The 17,277-nt window shown below is 40.7% G+C and overlaps 5 protein-coding genes across 5 annotated transcripts; 3 read left to right on the top strand and 2 right to left on the bottom strand.

The window, feature by feature from the left end:
• The first annotated feature begins 19 nt into the window (after positions 1–19).
• LOC111810209 (laccase-11) lies at positions 20–2,524 on the top strand. Its single transcript, XM_023696843.2, has 6 exons — positions 20–315; positions 431–582; positions 683–927; positions 1,017–1,145; positions 1,238–2,161; positions 2,245–2,524. The coding sequence occupies exons 1-6, from the start codon at positions 199–201 to the stop codon at positions 2,373–2,375; spliced, it is 1,698 nt and encodes a 565-aa protein (XP_023552611.2). The 5' UTR covers positions 20–198; the 3' UTR covers positions 2,376–2,524.
• RUG2 (Regulator of chromosome condensation (RCC1) family protein) lies at positions 2,496–5,099 on the bottom strand. Its single transcript, XM_023696844.2, has 4 exons — positions 4,666–5,099; positions 3,845–4,061; positions 3,402–3,714; positions 2,496–3,319 (listed from the first exon to the last, which is right to left on the bottom strand). Exons 1-4 carry the CDS (start codon positions 4,980–4,982, stop codon positions 2,835–2,837), a joined length of 1,332 nt encoding a protein of 443 aa, XP_023552612.2. The 5' UTR covers positions 4,983–5,099; the 3' UTR covers positions 2,496–2,834.
• A 174-nt stretch (positions 5,100–5,273) lies between these two features.
• LOC111810211 (peptidyl-prolyl cis-trans isomerase Pin1) lies at positions 5,274–8,272 on the top strand. Its single transcript, XM_023696845.2, has 2 exons — positions 5,274–5,718; positions 7,895–8,272. Exons 1-2 carry the CDS (start codon positions 5,475–5,477, stop codon positions 8,017–8,019), a joined length of 369 nt encoding a protein of 122 aa, XP_023552613.1. The 5' UTR covers positions 5,274–5,474; the 3' UTR covers positions 8,020–8,272.
• A 1,033-nt stretch (positions 8,273–9,305) lies between these two features.
• On the top strand, positions 9,306–10,615 carry LOC111810206 (GDP-mannose 4,6 dehydratase 2). Its single transcript, XM_023696830.2, has one exon. The coding sequence runs from the start codon at positions 9,338–9,340 to the stop codon at positions 10,442–10,444; it is 1,107 nt and encodes a 368-aa protein (XP_023552598.1). The 5' UTR covers positions 9,306–9,337; the 3' UTR covers positions 10,445–10,615.
• A 1,540-nt stretch (positions 10,616–12,155) lies between these two features.
• Positions 12,156–15,340, bottom strand: LOC111810207 (uncharacterized). Its single transcript, XM_087117386.1, has 3 exons — positions 15,262–15,340; positions 15,016–15,094; positions 12,156–13,259 (listed from the first exon to the last, which is right to left on the bottom strand). The coding sequence occupies exon 3, from the start codon at positions 13,254–13,256 to the stop codon at positions 12,456–12,458; it is 801 nt and encodes a 266-aa protein (XP_086973512.1). The 5' UTR covers positions 13,257–13,259; positions 15,016–15,094; positions 15,262–15,340; the 3' UTR covers positions 12,156–12,455.
• Between the last annotated feature and the right edge of the window lie 1,937 nt (positions 15,341–17,277).

Here is a 17,277-nt window from a genome sequence, read left to right as displayed (position 1 = left end):
CAAGTCTCTATCAGTATCTTGCTTGCAAGCTTTGGCTATGGAGCCGCTTGCACCATTCCTACCAACTTATTCTCACAAACAAACCTTCATATCAGCGCAGCTTTCTAAATGGTATAAATACTTAACATTCTTCACATTTTAAATCATTCATTCATCATTCATACTTGCATTACCTCTGGAAGAGAGAACCATTGCCAAATGACAATGGCTAGCTTGGTTTCCTTTGTTCGTCGTCTGATGTTTCTCTTCGTTGCCTGTTGTTTTGGATTGATCTCGTTTTCTGCAGAGGCTGCCGTAAAGAGATATCAGTTTGATGTGAGTTACTATATTTATTCAATAGCTGTAGATGTAGCATATGGATACAAGGATTTTGAATCTTGATTCAGTTCTACTGTTTAGCTTACCTTTCTTTTGAGATTTTGTTTGTCAGGTTCAAGTGCAGAATATCAGTAGGTTATGCCATGCGAAGCCGATTGTCACCATAAACGGAAGGTTTCCAGGGCCGACGATATATGTACAAGAAGGAGATCGAGTTCTTGTTAATGTTACAAACCATGCTCAATATAACATGTCGATTCACTGGTAATAATGAGAAATGACTTTTGCATAACACGAGTGAAAATTGACAAAAGAAAATTTCATTACTTGGGGTTCTTATCTCAGTCTCCTGCATATGTTGCAGGCATGGGTTGAAGCAGTATCGAAACGGGTGGGCGGATGGACCTGCTTATATTACACAATGTCCTATTCAAAGAGGAAGCAGCTATACCTATGATTTCAACGTCACAGGACAAAGAGGCACATTATGGTGGCATGCACATATTCTTTGGCTAAGGGCAACTGTTTATGGTGCAATTGTCATATTGCCCAAGCAAGGAACACCTTATCCATTTCCTCAGCCAAACAGAGAATTTGAAATTCTTCTGGGTTAGATGAGAAAGTTTACTTAAAATTATAGCATTTGGATCATTGCAAGAAAATGAAACATAAAGATGGAATTGATACCTCTGGTGCAGGAGAATGGTGGAATAATGATGTTGAGGCCATTGTCAACCAAGGATCCAGCATGGGCGTGCCACCAAATATGTCCGATGCTCACACAATCAATGGCAAGCCAGGGCCACTCTTCCCTTGTTCAGAAAAACGTAAGCAAGAAAGCTATTGAGTCTCTAACAACCAAGTTACAGTGAACGGAGCGCTCATACTGATTCGGTTTTTGTTTGTGGTTCATTTTCAGATACTTTTGCCATGGAGGTTGAAGCAGGAAAGACGTATCTCTTGAGAATAATCAACGCTGCCCTCAACGACGAGCTTTTCTTTGCGATTGCTGGTCACAACATGACGGTTGTGGAGGTTGATGCAGTTTACACGAAACCCTTCACTACACAAGCTATACTAATTGCACCAGGACAGACCACAAATGTCTTGGTGCAAGCCAACCAACCACCAAATAGATACTTCATGGCTTCCAGGTCGTTCATGGACGTTCCAATTCCTGTGGACAACAAAACAGCCACCGGTATTCTCCAATATAAAGGAATCCCTAACACAATTCTCCCAGTCCTTCCTCAATTGCCGGCCTCAAATGACTCGTCATTTGCTTTGAGCTACAACAAAAAGATCAAAAGCTTGAATACACCTCAATATCCTGCTAATGTTCCACTCAAAGTTGATCGAAAGCTTTTCTACACGATTGGTTTGGGCCAAAACGCTTGCCCCACTTGCGTAAATGGAACCCAATTAGTTGCTTCATTAAACAACATCTCTTTTGTGATGCCCCAAATTGGTCTTCTTCAATCTCATTACTTCAATATCAGTGGAGTATTTAGAACTGATTTCCCAGACAGACCTCCGACTCCATTCAACTATACTGGAGCACCACTGACTGCTAATCTGAGAACTGCAGTGGGCACAAGGCTTAGCAAGATTGCATTCAATTCTACGGTCGAGCTGGTACTTCAGGACACCAATCTTCTTACTGTCGAGTCTCATCCATTCCATCTCCATGGCTACAACTTTTTTGTCGTTGGAACGGGGATCGGAAACTTTGATCCAGCCAAAGATCCAGCTAAGTACAACTTGGTCGATCCAGTTGAGAGAAACACAGTTGGAGTTCCCACTGGAGGATGGACCGCCATTCGATTTAGAGCCGACAACCCAGGTGAGTATTGACTTTAAAACATGAACAATAACTTCTAGTTAAATATATATATAGCTCATATCATTTTGGTAATGAACGTACAGGAGTCTGGTTCATGCACTGTCATCTTGAGGTCCATACAGGATGGGGTCTGAAAACAGCATTTGTTGTTGAAGACGGACCTGGAAAAGATCAATCCATTCTTCCGCCCCCAAAGGATCTTCCACCATGCTAGCCTTTGTACCTGGAAAAAAGGAAGAACCAAGAGAAGAAAAAGGTGTGCGTGGAAAACACAGTGTTCGTTAGAGTCCTGCTCAAATTGCAGGAAATTTCTTTGCCACTTAAATTTATAATAAGATGCCAAAACATTGCGTATTGATTTCATTCTTTATCAAGTGTATTCATTCATAAATCCAAATCAATGATGCGTTTGAGGAACAGGAAACCAAATTACAAAAAGCTTGATCAAATAAAGGCTTACTTGTAGAAATTACATGCCCAAGTTTTCTAGCAAACATTAATTTGACTATTAAGATGGGGTAAACTAGAGTCTAACTCAATCAGCACAAAAAGCCCAATAAACTTATAGGTACCAACGAAATGCCTCTTCTAGTACTCTTGGATGCAAGAAGGATTCATAGTAACCACATTCGAAGAAACAAACTATAGCCACCAAGACTAGATTTGAACCACATCAGTCAACAACCAGTACTAGATTATGGTCAAAGCCAGACACAGCTTGCACGACGTTGCAATTCTCGAGGCTATCGAGAAAAACTGGCTCAGATTCATCACTGGAACTTCCTAACCCAAGTCTACCGTCCCTTCCACATCCCCAAACCCATACTTCTCCCCTAGAGCTAAGAGCAATTGAATGTGCACGACCTCCCGACACTGCTATAGGTATTTCCCCTGCTAATCCTGCAATCGCCAACGGGATGTTGTTTGGTCCTTCTCTTCCAAGTTGAGACGTCTGATTCCATCCCCATGAGATGATACTTGTCGCATCACTTACGTCTTTATTTGAAGTATCTTGGTATAAGGCCAGAGAATGACCAAGCCCTGCTGCTACAGATTTTACATGGAAACTTGAATCAACCGGTAACAACCCCAAATCTTGTCTAACTCTTCCCAATTGCCCATATACGTTGCTTCCACAGCTTAAGAGGGTGCCATCACCTGAGAATTTGATATGGATCAAACAAATATAAACAGATGTTTGGGTAGTAATATGAAAGTGATTAGCTCCATTGTCACTTACGGCAAAGAACCAAGGAATGATCAAGTCCACATGCAGTGTCTACCACTTCAATTCCAGTAAGGTCTTCCACCAAATGAGGTTCCCATATTATTGGCATATTTTTCTCATCCTCCATTGATTCCAAAACCAACCTTTCAGCAAGCTGAATGTTTGGTTGTTCTTGGTCATTTGTAGATCTATATGAACTTGAATCCAAAGGAGACATCTTCAGAGTTCTTCCAATATTTCCCAACCTGCCATCAGCATAATAGCCCCACCCGAATAATTTTCCATCCTCACTTAATGCAAGTGCATGTCCCCAACCAAAAGAGACCTACCAAGAATATGAAAGTTCTTTTCTTGTTAAAAATTTAAAGAACTTGTGCAATTATTACTACTACTGCTACTTACTACTTATTTTTGCTATAGTTTAGGAATTTGAATAAGAATGCCAGCAAGCCAACCTTAACTATCCTTTCACCTTCAACTTCTTGAACTCTGGACGGTATGACAGCCTCTGTGACATCTTTTCCAAGACCAAGCTGCCCGCGCTTAGACTTTCCCCAAATCCACAGACTTCCATCATCCCCAAGAGCAGCAGAGACAACGCCTGATGCAGATGCCGAACGAACGTTCACTAGGTCCAGCCCTATCACTCTTTTTGGTACATTCCAAGAATCTCTGTCAAAAACGATGCAAGGAAATCATCAACACAATTTTAAAAACTAAAATGGCTCATAATGAAAAGTTAACATCAAATTATGAGAAATGTTGTCGTTTCACCTACATATCAGCAACTTTGTCAAAATTATTTTGATGCACTAATCATAGCTTAGTCTTTCTGATGCTCAAGTCAACATATGAGATAGTAACTATTAATCGAACAATTGGACAAAGTATTGTTAGGAATCATGGATCTCCACAATGGTACGATATTGTCCACTTTGAGCATAAGCTCTCATGACTTTGTTTAGCTTCCCCAAAAGGCCTCATACCAATGAAGATGTATTCCTTTACTTATAAACCTAATGAAAATTAGCCCGTGTGGGACTCACTCCCAACAATCCTCAACAAGTACTCCAATACGACTACAGAGCTCAGCATTATTGAACAACTAAGAAGCATTTCTTGGGCTATACCTTCCAATATCTGATAGAACTTTTCAACATTGAACAAAAGAAAACAACTTAAAATAGCGATGGCATTTTTTGAACAGCTAGAAGAAAACCAACACAGATTCTGTAAGAATTCTAATCGCATTTGAGAAAGGGAGACATAAAGCTACCTAGGGGAAGCAAAGCCCCGGCCAAGCTGCGCCTCCTGATCTCTGCCCCAAGCCCAGAGACAGCCTTGCGAATCGACTGCGAGAGAATGATAGTGCCCTGCGGCTACACTGGTAACGTCGGGAGGAAGCCCCGGGACGGTGGTAGGCTCGTAAGCGGCGCCACCAATGCCAGTGAGCGAAGTGGGCAAGCCGATTGCACCATGGCTACCATCCCCAAAGCTCATAACCACCCTGCTACTCAGGCATCTTCTTCCGAAGGGGATGATTGAGAGTGCCCTTCTCCGTTCCCCCGCCAGAATTCGAATTCCACGAATCATTTTTCTCCACGATCAATTCTCAACCATGTTTATTCGAATTCAACTCCATCGTGCGGTGATCGACACCGATGGCTTGGTTGCTCTGTATTGCCATGCGGTAATTGCCAGTACCTTTGTCTAGATTCATTAATTAATACTTTTCTACATTTTTTAAAATTAAAAAATAATCTTAACATTATTAATAGATTTAAAAAATCTTCAACCGTTAGATATTTCAGAAGCACAGAAACGGACGGTGGAGATTGGATTGCTAGTAGTACGGAAACGAAGTGGAAAAGTATCTCCAGTTCCCATTCTCTCGTGCCTACCATTGTCGAGTTCTCGCCACGATCTCCACCAATCCAAGTGAAAGAAAAAGCGAGGGCGGCGCCACCGTTGGTATCACAGGCTGCCAAGATAGATTCCGATCGTAAACGGAAGAAATCGGCTTCATCGATCTCCTCTGCGGATCGAACTGCGAAGGAAAAGCGTAGCAGCAGTAAGAAGAACAGGATGTCCTCTTCGGCGGCTGCTGGTCAGGTTAGGGCATCGCACATACTCATAAAGCACCAAGGTTCACGACGTCCTGCTTCGTGGAAGGATCCGGAAGGCAGAATTATCAAGAACACTACTCGCGAAAGCGCCGTCTCTCAGCTTACTGTCATTCGAGACGACATCATTTCCGGCAAGTCTAAGTTTGAGGATGTTGCCTCTCGCATTTCTGACTGCAGTTCTGCCAAGCGTGGCGGCGATCTAGGTGCGCTAACTAACCTCCTTTCTCTATTTTCTGATCGCTACGTACTTGTTCTTTTTTATTTTTCATTTCTGTTTGTGCCTGGATGTCTGTATCTTACTTGGATTTTATTGGAGAGATGTGTTGATTATATTTACGTATTTGCTTCGTATTAGGGTTGGAATTCATCTCGTTTTGGTTGTACAGGTCTCTAAGTTGAATTTCTACTTGCGTTCTGAAAATCCTATTATGATCCTGCATTGTTAAGGCTCTAACCCTTATCACAAGATTGTGAAAGATTTGGTTGCCTTCTTACTTTTTAGATTGTGGGACGAAATTGGTTGTGTTAGGAATCACGGACCTCCACAATGATATGATATTGTCCACTTTAAGCACAAGCTCTCGTGGCTTTGCTTTTGGTTTTCCCAAAAGGCCTCATGCTAATGGAGATGTATTCCTTACTTACCCATGATCATTCTCTTAATTAAGAGTCAATTTGGGACTCCCTCCCAATAATCTTCAACAATTCTCCCTTCGAACAAAGTACTCCATAAAGCCTCCCCTGAGGCCTATGGAGCCCTCGAACAGCCTCCACTTAATCGGGGCTCGACTCTTTTCTCTGGAGCTTTTGAACAAAGTACACCCTTTGTTCTTGAGTCACTTTTGACTACACCTTCGAGATTAGCAACTTCTTTGTTTGACACTTGAAGATTTGATTAGCATGACTAAGTTAAAGGCATGACTTTGATACCATGTTAGGAATTATGGACCTCCACGATGGTATGATATTGTCCACTTTGAACATAAGCTCTCATGGTTTTGCTATTAGTTTCTCCAAAAGGCCTCTTACTAATGGAGATGTATTCCTTACTTATAAACCCATGACTATCCTCTTAATTAATCAATGTGGGACTCCTTCCCATCGATCCTCACCAAGTTGATGCTGGGTTGGATATAATTAGTTGTGCGGACAATTTTACTTAAAAACTTGTGGAAGGACTACTTACTCAGTGCTTGATTTTAACTTAGCTAAACAGGATTCAAGTGCCCCTATCTAGAAAATTTCTGCCTGCTGGTGTGAATTAAACTTTTGGCCCGGCTAATACTAAAGATTTTAAAATATATGAGATGGAGAAGCAGCAATAATTTTACCCGTTACTAGCATTCCACCATAAACTGGTACATCATCTGAACTGTATAATTGGTTCTATTTAATCTTGTAGTCTATTTTCCCCTTCTGAACTGTATATTTCAAGTTAGTTTTACCGGAGCCATAGTCTTTTACCTCTTTTTTTTTTCTTCATATTTATAATCTTTCAGTTAGAACAAATTAAGGAGAAAACTTTAAAATCTTTAGTTAAACTTCTACAATATAAGATGAGCATTGAGGGGGACTATTGCCTCCACCTCCTTTTTCTGCTCCACCCTTGGTTTTGTCTGCTAGAAATTTGTAGTTATGTACTCATCTTGCAAGCCCAGTTGATACTCTCCTAAAGAGTATTTGTGTTTGTGTTTGTGTTTGTGTTTGTGTGATGTCCCATATTGGTTGGGGAGGAGAACAAAACACCATTTATAAAGGGTGTGGAAACCTTCTCCTAGCAGACGCGTTTTAAAGCCTTGAGGGGAAGCCTGAAAGGGAAAGCCCAAAGAGGACAATAATTGCTAGCGGTGGGCATGAATCATTACAAATGGTATCAGAGTCAGACATCGGAATATATGCCAGCGAAGAGGTTGTTCCCCGAAGTGGAGTAGACAAGAGGCGGTGTGCCAGTAAGGACACTGGGCCCCGAAGGGGGTGGATTTGGTGGCAGTCCCACATCGATTGGAGAAAGGAACGAGTGCCAGCGAGGACGCTGGGCCCTGAAGGGGGGTGGATTGTGACGTCCCACATTGGTTGGGGAGGAGAACAAAACGCTATTTATAAGGGTGTGAAAACCTTCTCCTAGCAAATGCGTTTTAAAGCCTTGAGGGGAAGCCTGAAAGGGAAAGCCCAAAGAAGACAATATCTGCTAGTGGTGGGCCTAAATCGTTACAGTTTGGTAGTTCAATAGCAGTTTTCTAGACAATTTCTAGGATCAGAAGGATATGCTGTGATGTTCTATTCGTTATTAGCTGACATTTTATACTAGCAATTGTTTGTGCGTGGATTAGAATGAAATACACTGCATCTGAATGAGCCAACACAATAATGTTATTGCAGGTCCTTTTGGGCGTGGCCAGATGCAGAAGCCTTTTGAAGAAGCAACATTTGCCCTCAAGGTTGGAGAGGTAAGCGACATTGTGGATACTGACAGTGGAGTTCACATAATCAAGCGGATTGCTTAACTTCTCTCATGAATTTCCATGCTCTACTGATGAAAGCATTTAATCCATTTGACCTTTGGGCAAATCGAAGTGTTCAAGTAGGGTTTGGCTATAGCTACTCTGTTTCAATGACCTAAGATTTTTCTGAAGTTCGATGATTTATGCATTAACGCTCAAGCAGATATGGTTTAAATTGTTTGCACCCATAAAGTAGAAAGTCGAACATCTGACTTCTCTTTCATTATTATTATCTATGATTCGATCTGTTCAACCTTTTTTTTGTTTTATATTTGATATAAATGCATTTAGAAATTATTTTCTCCCCCATTTATTAAAATAAAGTATTATTGAGGATAAAATATATTTTTTATTCTGAAGTTTGAAATTGATGTCCCGGTTTAAAAAGCATACTTTTAGTTTTGTGAACTTTGGAAAATGGTTCACTAGTAGTTAAAGGAAATTCTTCGAAGAGAAAATCGATGGAAAGTGGTTCTAAAATTCGGATTGAAACCTCACATGTGTTGTACTAGAAAATACATAGGTATATTTTTGGTTTGGTAACTCGTCATTGGTAAAGTTTTGAGACCTAAAAACTAAATGAACAAAACTCGAAGGACCAAAAAAGATAATTTACTCAACTTGTAATTTGCATAAAATAGTCGAAACCAATAAAGTCAACGAAATCGAGTTAAGCAAGAATGCAAAAACTAACGTTAAAGCAACATTTAAAAACATAATGCATCGAAATCTATTGAAATAGAGCTTTGACCTTCCAATCTGAAAGACCATGTTGCATACATTAACTTGAAGTCTATTCGAAGTTAAGGTGTTAAAAAAAATGGTGATACGAAAAACCTAATTAAATCAACCTATATTTTTTAGTTAGAATTTGGTAAAAATAAAATTTTAAAATATAAATTAAATTTAGTGGTAAAATTTTGCAAAATATATATTGAAATTAATTAGTAATTCTTAGATAATAAATAAATATATGTTTTAATTATTAATATTTTCTTTAAATAGAAACAAAAAAAAAAAAAAATTAAATAGATGAATTCATTATTTAGTAAAATTAATTTGGTTTTAAAAAAAATGTCACCCAAGTTCACGTCACTGACCTTAAGATTCAAAAGCCACGAATGGAAAAAAAAAGTTATAAAAAAAGTGAAAGACCATATTGCCCTCCATACATCTTACGTGGCACGTTTTGATTGGCTAATCAGAATGGATTCTCCAAAACGCGGCTATTATAAATAACCTTCCCCCTCTCCCCTTTCTTCTCCCACATTACTTTCTTTCGATTTCTCTCAGATCCGACTGATCAATCGGGTTGATTCCAATGGCATCCATCGCCGACGCCACCAGATCCTCTTCCGACACTAACGGCGCACCGGCGGAGAAGCGCCGGACGGCCTTAATTACCGGCATTACTGGCCAGGATGGTTCGTACCTGACCGAGTTTCTTCTCGAGAAGGGCTATGAAGTCCATGGATTGATCCGGCGATCTTCCAACTTCAACACTCAGCGAATCAACCACATCTACATCGACCCTCACAATGTTAACAAGGCACGAATGAAGCTTCACTACGCTGACCTCACCGACGCCTCCTCTCTCCGCCGATGGCTCGATATCATCCAACCAGATGAGGTCTATAACCTCGCTGCTCAATCGCATGTTGCTGTTTCTTTCGAAATTCCGGATTATACTGCCGACGTTGTTGCCACTGGTGCCCTCCGTCTGCTTGAGGCGGTTCGATCTCATATCTCTGCCACTGGCCGTACTCAAATTCGGTACTACCAAGCGGGATCGTCTGAAATGTTCGGGTCTACTCCGCCACCTCAGTCGGAGACGACTCCATTTCATCCTCGATCCCCTTACGCTGCAGCGAAGTGCGCCGCGCATTGGTATACCGTGAATTACCGTGAGGCCTACGGGATCTTCGCTTGTAATGGAATACTATTCAACCACGAATCGCCGCGCAGGGGAGAGAATTTCGTGACAAGGAAAATCACACGGGCTGTAGGGCGCATCAAGATTGGGCTGCAAAGCAAGTTGTTCTTGGGGAATCTGCAGGCGTCGAGGGATTGGGGTTTTGCAGGGGACTATGTGGAAGCCATGTGGCTAATGCTACAGCAAGAACAACCCGATGATTACGTGGTTGCGACGGAGGAATCACACACGGTGGAGGAGTTTTTGGAGGTTGCATTTGGGAATGTCGGATTGAATTGGAAGGACCATGTGGTGATCGACAAGAGATACTTCCGGCCGGCGGAGGTCGACAATCTCAAGGGGGATGCAAGCAAGGCGAGGAAGGTATTGGGATGGAAACCAAAGGTTGGATTTGAGAAGCTGGTGAAGATGATGGTGGATGAAGACATTGAAATAGCCAAGCGGGAGAAGGTGTTGGTCGATGCTGGCTACATGGATGCCCAGCAGCAACCTTGATCGGTTCAGATCAGATAGAGCCGACCCAGATCCAACCACCTGCAATTTTCCCAATCCTAGTGTTCTTGAAATGCAATCCTTGTTGAACAGAGATTATAGTTTGATTTGTAGAATTCATTGTCTGTTTTCTTCTGTGCTATTTCTATATGAAGTTCTTCCACATTCAGTTTATTGGATCTGTTCTCATCTTCAACATGTATTACCAATGTTTTCTTCTGGGTTCTGCTTATGAATCCAAAATTCCTCGATGGAGTTTCAGACATGCTCATATCTGAAACCGAGATTAAGAACACTTCAAAATCCAGGCCAAGTAGAGCTCATTGAATCACCGACAATACCATCTTTCAATCAGTATGATTTATTGAGATGGGTCACATGGTGTGTTCAGGCTACGTCGGTGGAGAATCCCTTAGTGATGAAAGGGCCAGAGGAAAGTCCTTAAATTGGCTGTGGCCTCTGCCTGGGCGGCAGGTCGGCAGGTCGGCAGGTGGTGATCTTAGTGGGAGCCAACTCCATTCTAATGGGCTACTACGGTCAACTATCCTAGATTTTGGAACACTGCTGTAGTACATTGTTTTCAACAGCTTAATTTTTGCTGTCAACAGCAAAAATTGACTATAAAATGATTGATTTTCTACGTTTTCTACATCTGGATGAATGCTGAAAAAGAAAGTCAATTATATATATGAACAAGATGGGATTGATATCCAATGTTTCAAGAATTGGCTATGGAATGCTTTGTTTTCCTGAATTACAACATGATTTCCAATGATGAATCGATCTAATTTGAGTTCTTGCAGGAAGACACTGACTCGGCGGTGGCAAAAATTATTACCAAATCAAGTTCCATGCAAAACAATCCTTCCAATTCTTCTAGTGTAAGAACCTTAATAAGGCTGCAGTGTGATAAATACCTGTCAACAGCCAACCTCCGCAGTCAAGGTTTGAACTTCCAGAAAATCGGTAGAGTTTGTTATCCCTTATCATCCCCGGTATTCCTCTTCTCTATGAGACGTGGGATTGACCCCGCTCTTTTCACAAACTCCTCGTGCCACTACCGCTGTTTCTAGGACTAACCTGTAATTGAAATTGTGGTAGTTTAGATATAACAGGGTTCATTTCTCATTAATGCTCAGCCTAGTTAGAGTAAAAAAGCACTGCATCCCATCAAAATACTCCACATTGAAGCTGATACAACCATTTCCCATAAACTCATCCATTTCTCTCAGGAAAAACAAAAGAACTCTACCAACGACAAAACCCATATATCCTTGCACTAACATGAATATCATTACTGATATTGCTAGTTGAAAAGGTTGTCCAAATTGACCGAGCATTAAACTGTCTCATCCTTAAGGGTCTCAGCTAGCTATCAAACTACACTTAAATGCCCATACACAAACAAAAGATCTGCCAATTCTTGCAAAACTCGTCTCTACCCTGTGAAATCTAAACTAAGGTCCTTCTCCAACTGCCCATCCTTTCTGAAACACTAATGGAATCCGGTGTATTAACTCGCTTTATTTCATTCATCAACAAACTTTTTTCTCCAAAAAAAATAGAAAAAATAGGGAAATTTTGAAAAAAAAAAATCATCATAAGAAAAGTATATCGAAGGGTATTGAATATGGCAAACATTGCCCATTTCAAACTCGATCAGGAGGGCAGCAAATTCCACTTGTTTAAGGGAGCTCTAGATGAAGTCATAAAGTGAAAGGAAAAAACATTTACTAGCAATAGGGCCGCTTTAGTACAGGATTCAGCAGAAGTTCTGAAATTTGGTTTATCTGTATTATAGAAGTCAGGCAATCAAACAAAAACAGCTGGAGAAAGGTATAATTTTGTGACCACAAGCCAGAAGAAGCTGAGGATATCTGTGCCACTGCTAGACCCTGAATCTCTATCCGGAGACCGGCGACGAAGCAATCAGTCTTCATCTTGTCATTGCTGACATACTCAGGGCAGAACCTCGCCAGCCTATTAAACTCGAGATCATCTTGTCATTGTCCCCCTATTTCAGTTCTAGGAATGTTGTCTGACATTTGAGTCGGGCAACCGTTGGGTAATATTTACACAAATAGGCTTCCTTGAACTGATTCCAAGAAATATAACCTCCCACTGGAGTAATAGTTTTCCGGGCGCCTTTCCACCAAAAATGGGCTTCGCCCTTCAGCATGTAAGTCCCACAGTGGACTTGATATTCTGGTGGACAGTTCATGTACAGAAAGATCGTCTCTATAGCCTCCAACCAGGTCTCAGCTGCAACATGGTCCACCTTGTCTCCATCAAAAGAAGGCGGTTTATACCACTGAAAATCCCTAAAATAACAAGACTCTACAGTCATCCCCATATCTCTCGTTCCCTGCATTGCAGTCTGATTGGCCACTAGTGTCTGCATTAACTGAGTCAATTGTGCCTGATTGGCCACTAGTGTCTGCATTAACGGAGTCAATTGTGCCTGATTTTCCATAGAGGTTCTCATGAATACCTGTAACACATCCCGTGTAAAGGTCGTTGTCGGCTGGGCAGGCACCTCCTCAGGAATCAGTGTTGGCGCTGGTGGAGTCCCTCTAGGCGCCAGGTCCTGAGGAACAGTCTCTTGAATAGCACGAGGCTCGGCCTTTCTTCGGCCTCTCCTCGGTGTGGGTGTCTGTGGCAGTGCCTGTTCCTCATCTGAGGTTAGCTCTCTGGTTTCCTCCAGGGGTGAGTGCTGCTCCACCTCGGGGATAGGAATAGTTGGGTCCTCTTCGACCCTTCTCCTGTCCCTCCTAGGACCACGTCTGAGATAGGCTCCTCTCCTCTTAGGCGCCATTATCTGTCAACAGACAGGGACTGGGAGTCAATACCACGTTTTTATTGTGCCTATTCAAAAGGAGCACAATCATTATTATTTATAACCCTCGACTTGAGTCCCATAAACATATAACTCAATTTTTCCTACCTCTCAAGTATCAATGAACTTACCAGGTCACGGCGGGGCATGCCAGAAGCTTAAGCAATAGAGATACTAGACTCTATACCCTAATGTCTATAGGACCTAAAATCGGTGCTCTAATACCAAAATGTCACAACCCAAAATTTGAGACTCGAAATTAAGGGTTGGACTAACAGACTATGCCATCAAAACGTGTAAAATGTGATAGACAGTAAGAAATTACAGAAAGATTTTAACAATTACGCAGAAGAATTAATGTCAAAACAAAGTATAGTGTATGTGTTTCATGAAAAAGTAAGTGTATGAATTACAAAAACGTATGACATATCTAAACATGAACATGTACAGACTCCTAGACACCCCAGGACACTCCTTTGTGGCTTTAAGATTCCGCACGCGTTCCCGCCTCGAACCATGGCATCACTCACCTGAAGAAAAAAAAAAAAATAGAAAAGAATGAGTATAAAAATACTCGATAAGCAGCTACTTGTAGGCTCTTCTCGCATCCTTATCTTAGTAGGTATCCACGGCCTTGTCTCAGGGTTCTAGGGACTGCAAACTAAACTGCAACTCTATTTTTTATAGCTTAGGAGGCTTGCCCATCTTATACAGTGGATGATCAGTGTCTTGAGGTGAGACGCGACCTCACAAGTAAAATTGAGGGGACAGTATGATTGGATCTGCATAAGTAACTTTCTCTGAAAATCATCCGTGGAGGTTAGCTGACAACCCTCCCGCAGGACCATACTTCCACTAAAATTGGGGGTTGCGAACCCTTGTGTGCCAGTTAGCTACTAAGTCACCCTACGTCGTTCCACACTCCCCCGCTCAGGGACGGGTTTCTACGACCCGAGGGTCCTGTTCAAAAAACCCCTTAGCTACCACCACTAGGTCGGACCACAGGTCACACTTCCGTGTCCGGCTCTACCTAGCTAGCTCAACGATCTCAGTATCGGAGTTCTGTCTCGACGGTATGGTACCAGAACAGAGAGGGAAGTGGAGGCTATCCACACTGCTCAACTCTGGCGAGCTACCTACAGTTACCATGGTTTCCTACTAGTCTTTCTAGAGCAGATCTTGGTGGCTTAAACTTGAATTCATTCATCTCTAGGATTCTCGCGCAATGTCTCACAAACCTATCGTGGTCAGGAATACTGGGGTCTGGGTCCGCTGGTAATCGCTTCGCGAGCCTAAATGCATGATATTTTAGAGGTATCCCATTCTAGAGTTTTGTCTAGCCTACTTAGTCTCAAGTGCCCTAATCTAAGCTCGTAGTTTCTTCCTATTCAACAAGAAAGATAATACAAGCAATCATGCACTGGAGTTAACATGCAATAATTCAAACAATATTAACAAACATGTTCAACGGGTAGATAACGTTCATTTTCACCCTGAGCGTAGATTTCACAAATTTTCCTTCCTCCTCATGCATACATACAATATCACATTCTCAGTCTAAACAGATTTCATAGTCATTCATATCTAGATTCCATTGATTTCCTTAGTTAATTCATTTCCATGGTTTCTATACTAATATACTAGATTTGGCTAGCTAGGTTTATGGATTTGACACATGTATGCTTATTCCAAGCGGTTCCTACAAGTATTGCTCGTGGGAATCCAAATGGCTACTTACTTGGTTGACGCGTGTCTTTCCAAGCTCGAATTTCTTGATGAAGAAGGTTCCAAAAATTCTGAAATTTCCTTGATAGGTCCTAATTCACATAACAATAAGGTTAGTATCGAAATCAGGACAAAAAACAAACAAACGGAGGCCGAAGTGGTGAAAATATGGGGTTATACGCATCGGCAGGTTTCCCCCACGCGCAAGGCACACGCGCGGGCAGTGATGCACTTCGAGCCCCAACGGATGGAGACTTACCCTTCGTATTTTGTCGGGTTGGACTGCTGGTCGTCGGATCGGTTTGGCGGGTGTTCCGGGTCGACTCCAAGGCAAGAAACTTCGAATCAAGAGCAGTTATACCTGTGAGTGTTTGGGCCAGCTTGCACACATCTATGAAGCATGAACACGTAAGTGTTTGGCTATGAAGTCGTGATTAGCTATGAAGCATGAACACGTATATGGCACAAACATAAAAGACATGTTAACTTCAAAAAGTCTAGGAGATTATTATTATTCTTTTTTATACCTGTGAGTGTTTGGGCCAGCTTGCACACATCTAGACTAATTTCACAAGAGAACCCACCAAACCGTACAACATTGAATGCCAAGAAAACTTGTACGATATTAAATCCTAAATAGGTGACTATCATGCATGGTAAGGACATGATTATTATAATATACATTTTAAAAATATATATATACATCTAAATCTAAATCACTCTAGTGCTAAAAAAGGTTTTATTTTAGGATGCTTGTGCATTTATTAACTATTATATGATGTTTTATGTAAAAATATTCAAAATAGAATTCAACCAACTTATCAACTTTCTAATTCTTTTAATATCTTAATGAAAAGGAAATTTTTAAGTCAATAATGCTATTAATTGACATGCATTTCACTTTCAAAATACTCATTCGACACATGTTTATTGTGCTTAACAACGGTTTCAAACATGTCGAACATGTCAAAATTGTACTCAATTTGTTCAACTAGTATCAAACATGTGTATATTGTGCTCAACAAATGGCCTACACATGTAAGACATGGACACATTATCCAAATTGAAGCTTCTGTACTTCATAAGTAATCAGAATATTAAGGAAATTGAAGTGTTTCAAATGTGATTGGTACATCAAGGAATGCAACACCACACGTAAATGGTCAAATCAATTATGCTTAACAACTCATAATTACCAAAACAGAAAAGAAAAAATAATAAGAAATCCAATCTTAAACCAAAAACTAAACAAACAATCAGTTCAATCCTAAAAATCCTACCAGCACTTGAAGAAGAGGGCGGTTTCTTACTAAGATATCTGTCAGACTACCTTCCGTAGGAGGTGACTGTAATATCGGTGTTGTCTATAATACGAAATAATCCAAATGAAATTCTAAATTCAGATCCAAGTTCGACAAACTCAAAGAAATTAGGTGTAAATAATCTCCAAGTCTCAAACGAAAAGAGAGAATACAAATGAGCTTACGATTTCCAGTGACTTGTGCCTCTCTGAGATAGGATCAACAGCTTCTGATCGCTCCGACACGGAGGAGATTACATCAGCTGGCCTCTTCAAGCGTAGCAACACACATTAAGAAGGGAGAAAATTGAGAAAAATGTGTAGAGATATTGTAGAAACTAAGCAATACCGCTCACTGATAGCGCGAGAGTGCGGATTCTGAAGCCCACATATCTCTGGACTCTCGGAGATGGTTTCCGATCAGTGACGGCTCCGATGCAACCAACGGGATAGAAAAGGCGAATCGAAGGCCCTGAAGTAAGTCAAAGAGTCAGTTTCGGCTCAACAGACGCACTTCTTTTTTTTTCTTTTAATTAAATTTTAATTTTCCAATTTTGTGTTCCTTGTCCTTCAAGTTATTTTTTATATAAAAAATAAAATTATTTATTTTCTAAAAGTTAAAAATTTATCCAGACATAAAATTTAATTAAATTTTATTTTTAATAGGTCAATTAATTTTTAAATATTTTAAATATGTCAAAAATATTATACACATAATAAAAAATTTCAACCACTAATATTTTTATTTTAATTTATTTTTAGGTTAAAATGCGTCTTCTAATGTTTTAAATTAGATTTTATAAAAGAAAGATCATCGGAATATCTTCTTCGGACCATATCTCGAATTCACTCAAAAAAGAAGAAAGAAACAAAAGTGAGGAGGTGGAACGTGATCTCATGACCTCGAGACAGTTTCGCACCATAAAGCAGAGGTTAGGGAGTTACCAAGTTACCATATTTGCTTATGACACAATA

Source organism: Cucurbita pepo, chromosome 14, assembly GCF_057944985.1.
Source record: "Cucurbita pepo subsp. pepo isolate OVF chromosome 14, ASM5794498v1, whole genome shotgun sequence".
Taxonomy (NCBI): domain Eukaryota; kingdom Viridiplantae; phylum Streptophyta; class Magnoliopsida; order Cucurbitales; family Cucurbitaceae; genus Cucurbita; species Cucurbita pepo.
The sequence above is the reverse complement of the archived record's forward strand: the minus strand, read 5'-3'. Positions and strand labels throughout refer to the sequence as shown.

What these genes read in the sequence shown, in the direction of transcription:
- LOC111810209 (XM_023696843.2), top strand. Translation starts at nt 199, where the DNA reads ATGACAATGGCTAGCTTGGTTTCCTTTGTTCGTCGTCTGATGTTTCTC. An exon ending in AGAATTTGAAATTCTTCTGG is followed by an intron (nt 928 to 1,016) that starts GTTAGATGAGAA and finishes CCTCTGGTGCAG; the next exon opens with GAGAATGGTGGAATAATGAT. An exon ending in CTTCCCTTGTTCAGAAAAAC is followed by an intron (nt 1,146 to 1,237) that starts GTAAGCAAGAAA and finishes GTTCATTTTCAG; the next exon opens with ATACTTTTGCCATGGAGGTT.
- RUG2 (XM_023696844.2), bottom strand. Translation starts at nt 4,982, where the DNA reads ATGATTCGTGGAATTCGAATTCTGGCGGGGGAACGGAGAAGGGCACTC. An exon ending in CGGGGCTTTGCTTCCCCTAG is followed by an intron (nt 4,062 to 4,665) that starts GTAGCTTTATGT and finishes CGTTTTTGACAG; the next exon opens with AGATTCTTGGAATGTACCAA. An exon ending in AAGGTGAAAGGATAGTTAAG is followed by an intron (nt 3,715 to 3,844) that starts GTTGGCTTGCTG and finishes TATTCTTGGTAG; the next exon opens with GTCTCTTTTGGTTGGGGACA.
- LOC111810211 (XM_023696845.2), top strand. Translation starts at nt 5,475, where the DNA reads ATGTCCTCTTCGGCGGCTGCTGGTCAGGTTAGGGCATCGCACATACTC. An exon ending in CAAGCGTGGCGGCGATCTAG is followed by an intron (nt 5,719 to 7,894) that starts GTGCGCTAACTA and finishes ATGTTATTGCAG; the next exon opens with GTCCTTTTGGGCGTGGCCAG.
- LOC111810206 (XM_023696830.2), top strand. Translation starts at nt 9,338, where the DNA reads ATGGCATCCATCGCCGACGCCACCAGATCCTCTTCCGACACTAACGGC.
- LOC111810207 (XM_087117386.1), bottom strand. Translation starts at nt 13,256, where the DNA reads ATGGCGCCTAAGAGGAGAGGAGCCTATCTCAGACGTGGTCCTAGGAGG.